The sequence below is a fragment of the Crocodylus porosus genome, unplaced genomic scaffold (assembly GCF_001723895.1).
Source record: "Crocodylus porosus isolate Cpor-Errol unplaced genomic scaffold, CroPor_comp1, whole genome shotgun sequence".
Classification (NCBI taxonomy): Eukaryota; Metazoa; Chordata; order Crocodylia; family Crocodylidae; genus Crocodylus; species Crocodylus porosus.
In genome coordinates, this window is record NW_017728906.1 from 84355308 (window position 1) to 84359525 (window position 4218).

The 4218-nt window shown below is 41.3% G+C and overlaps 1 protein-coding gene across 2 annotated transcripts in view; it reads right to left on the reverse strand.

The window, feature by feature from the left end:
* MGAT4A (mannosyl (alpha-1,3-)-glycoprotein beta-1,4-N-acetylglucosaminyltransferase, isozyme A) overlaps positions 1 to 4218 on the reverse strand; it is a 158296-nt gene that overhangs the window by 71169 nt on the left and 82909 nt on the right. The window contains exon 3 of one of the 2 annotated variants that reach the window (XM_019529468.1): positions 2331 to 2471. In XM_019529468.1, coding sequence (XP_019385013.1) covers positions 2331 to 2471 — 141 coding nt within the window. Of the gene's footprint in view, positions 1 to 2303; positions 2472 to 4218 lie in introns of both variants that reach the window. The other variant, XM_019529467.1, reaches the window with a different exon arrangement.

Here is a 4218-nt window from a genome sequence, read left to right on the forward strand (position 1 = left end):
GAGCAGCGCTTTGCCTCTCGTTGGCCCATAGACTTCTTGAGTCAGGTAGAGGTCATCCACGCATGAGAGATGAAGACTTTGGATTGAAGACTTCCAAAGAAAATCTGGGTGCCAGAGAAATGATGGTGATGAGATAATAGTTGTCATTCACTCCTGGGATTATAAACAGAACTACAGAACTACAGGTATTTTCTTTGGATAAAATATAAAGCCAAATGCCAGACAATTAACAGTCTTGATTTTTTTTTTTAAGTGCCATGAGGAGAGGTGTAATATTTGATCTGGGGTCTAAATTCCACGATAGATTATTATAATTTGCTTGCCATATTTTTCTTGCAGATTTAAATGCAGAAGCTGGACTGGAAGTGTCTATATTTCCAGCTAGATGGCAGAATCTGTCATGTAGCTTGAATTCCTTCCAGATTTAAAGTAGTGACCAAAAACAACGTATTATTATGTATTGATATTTATAATGTGCCTAAGAATTTTTAGACAGACATATACTTAATAAAAATGAATATAAGATCTTGTGAACTTTGCCAGTTTCACTGCTGGTGGTTCCACACTCAGTGATCAGCTGCTGGGGGACCCCCCCCCCAGCCATCTGGTGCCCCCCCCGGTCTTGGGAGGCACCAGTCACCCCTGGAGGATGGGTCACACTCCCCACTACAGAGCAAGGCAAAAACTCCCACAGTCCATACCAGTCTAACTACTGGTTACAATTCCTTCCTGACCCCAAATATGGCAATTGTTCTGACCCTGAGTGGAGGGGCAAGACCTTCTAGTTAGGTACCTTCAGGTTTAAGTCCCAGGAGGAACATAGGCACCCCAGTTAAAATCCCCAGCCTTTGTTGCAGCCAATACCTCTGAGGAAGGCTTAAAAACAAACAGAACACACATATCTGTAGCAGCGAGGCAGGGAAAATTCCCTCCGTATCCCATGCACCAGCCAGCAAAGCCCAGAATCTTGGGAAATAGCCATAATAGAACATACACCTAGATCATCCTTGACCAGTGGCTGTCCAACCTCTTCTTGAGCTTGGGCCATTTCTAACTACATCAACTTTAGCTTATGAATGCTATATAATGCAGAATGCATGGTAGTAGTCCAACCTGGAGATCAAAATAACATGGCTAATAGTGGTAAAAGACACTAAAAACCCAAAACATTTATGTCTAATGCTCCTGAAGCCTGATCTGTTCAGTGATTCAGAAGTGTGAACCACTAAAGTACTGAAGGACAGTTCTTTATTAGTTCCAAAACAGATGACTTAAAATAGGGGTTGGCAACTTACATCCCATAGGCTAGATCCAGCCTGCAAAGAGGTCTGATCTGGTCCACAAAGGTTTCATCTGGCACAGTACAAAGCTGTATCATGTTTCCCCGCCTTTCCCCTCCCCTATGTTGCAGAGCCTACTGCTCTGCTACACCTGCACTTACCCTCGCAACAAAGGAGTTGAGGCTCGGCAACAAGAGTAAGCACAAGCTGCTCCGGGAGGCCAAGACTTGCAGATGAGAGTGGGGGACCCAGCTGCAAGGGGCAGCTCATGCTGGCACAAGGTTGCCAGTCCCTGACATACAACATTTATTAGGCTGACTTTTCTTTAAAAAGAGACTACTTTTATTAAAGGTTTTCAGCATCTGAAAGCACTACTAAGAAATGACAGTAGATCTGTCATCTAGGTGAATAAAATGTTGGGATGTACTGTCTCAAAAATGCAACAAATCGGGGATTACTATTTTTAAAAGCAATACATTCAGATCAGTCAGGAAAGAAACTTATTTCTGGAAAAGTTGACTTTTTACACAGAAGTCAAAAAGCTTAGAGTAAAATATCAATGGAAAGATCTACTAGTAAGGTGACTGGTAGCTATAGCCCAATATATATCTGTTCTAACATTTTCAGATTAGCATCGCATTTTGATACAAATGAGCAAGAAGGATGTAATTGTGTTTAATTTTTAAATATTAGTTTTGACAAAGTAAGAAACATTTACAGATGGGTTTTCTTTCCTGCCAGTGGCTGAACAATCACACGGTTTCTTAAGGAAATTACAATTTAATTTAAAATATTACTGTACATACTTGATGCATCAACCACCAGTAAGAATTGTCAAGGGGAGAATATCAGGCAGGACCATGTTACTTAGACTAGCTGTGTGCAGTTAGATGGTTCCTAAGCATCTAATATTAAAGTATTCTTTGTTTTCTAGCCTTTTCATTAGTATGGAAATAAAATAGCAATCAGTAATCCAGAAGTGTACAATATTAAATTAAAATGAATCTAAACCCAGGCCTGTACCTGAAAAATTGCTTAATGCATCCTTACTTCCATTTGTTTCTGCTACTGCACGCTTGAACTGCTCCAAGATGGCATTTAACTCAGAGGAGCGCTGCAAAGTTCTGTGCTCAGCTACGCGAAGGCGTTCTTTCAAAGCATGGAATTCCCGTTGGTAAGCAATCAACTTTTCTAGAAAGGAAAAAAAATCTGGTTACTTACTTTGGAAAACATTTAGGACTAGATCCCTAACAAGACACATATGTCACAATATCATATAATCCAATGTTAAACTCTACACAGGAGAACTCACAGTTTTGAGTCAGACAGCTCAGTTCTCTATGGGATGCAAAGGGAGACAATGTATAACTTCAGAATGTGATCCAAACCAGTGAGTACACTGAATGAAATAACCAAATGGAAAGGGTGAGGACATGGATATGCCTTAAATACCCCTCTTCACAGTGGGTTAAAGGACTTAAGTCTGCTATAAAGGAAAGGCATCTCCCTCTGCAGCCCTGAGCCATCTTCTAGAGTAGATACCAAGAACCTTTATTATTTTTCTCCCCAAAGTCAAAGTAGGGATCACTCCTTGAAGAAGCCTTGTATTTGCACTCCCCTTTAAACGAACGGGTTAGTGGTTAAAATGTCAGTGTTGAAAACAGGAGTTCAATTTCCCCCCACCTCCCAGGAGACTGGCTTTATCATCAGGAGGGATCCTGGATTTCTCCGATTTAAAAAAAATCCCCAATTTTTGGTTTAAAAACAGTAACCCAAAATCCACATTCATAGTTTCATAGGTTCTAGGGTCCGAAGGGACCTGAGTAGATCATCTAGTCCGACCCTCTGCCATGGCAGGAAAGAGTACTGGGGTCAAACGAGCCCAGCAAGATGTTCATCCAACCTCCTCTTAAAAACCCCTAGGGTAGGAGCCAGGACCACCTCTCTTGGAAGTTGGTTCCAGGCCCTAGCCGCCCTGACCGTGAAGTAGTGCTTCCTGATATCTAGCCTAAACCTGCCCTCTGCCAGCTTGTGACCGTTATTCCTCGTCACTCCTGGCAGTGCTCGGGGGAACAGTGACTCCCCCAGTGCCCGCTGATCCCCCCTGACTAATTTATAACAGGCCACAAGATCCTCCCTCAGCCTTCTCTTTTGGAGGCTGAACAGGTTCAGGTCCCGTAGGTCCCATATTCTTCCACAATTAAAATGAAACACCACTAACATGCACACGCACGCGCGCGCGCGCACACACACACACACACACAGTTTTAAAACTGAAAATTGGGGATTTTTTTAATAGAGAAAACCAGGATCCCTGATTATCAAGCTACAAGCTGTTCTTAGGCAGAGGTGCTCTCAGTATATCCACGTGAAACTATTCCATTCTTTGCATAAACGAATTAAAGATACACAGGCCAAACAAAGTGTGAGCCTCATTTTCCAGCTTAGTGGTTAGGGCACTCATGCAGAAATGCATACTTCTTTCTCTTGCCAGAAGACTAACGTATATAATTCCTTCTTATCTATATCATGCTCACCCTTCCATTATTTTCTTAAGATTAATTATACTTTACTTCTTCCCATTTTTTTTTCTCTCTGTAGTTTATATGTATTGCCCATTTAATATTTTGAACACATAGATAAATGCCCTATTTTTAGAAATTACAAAAGAAAACATAGGTCATAAATCATCTCCTAAAAATACCAGTTGTAGCAACTTGTTTTGTTAAAATAAAATGGTTTATTGCTTTCTGACAGCAAACACAGAATTCAGATGCCGGCGCACAGTATTTTCCATCAGGTGAAGCCAGATAGCTACTGGGAACATGATTTGTTGCTTCAGTGAGCTACTGGGAACATGATTTGTTGCTTACCAAAACAGCCTGGAAAATTGCCTGAGTCTTAATGAATATTTTTATTTGTCAGCTGCAGTGCTAAC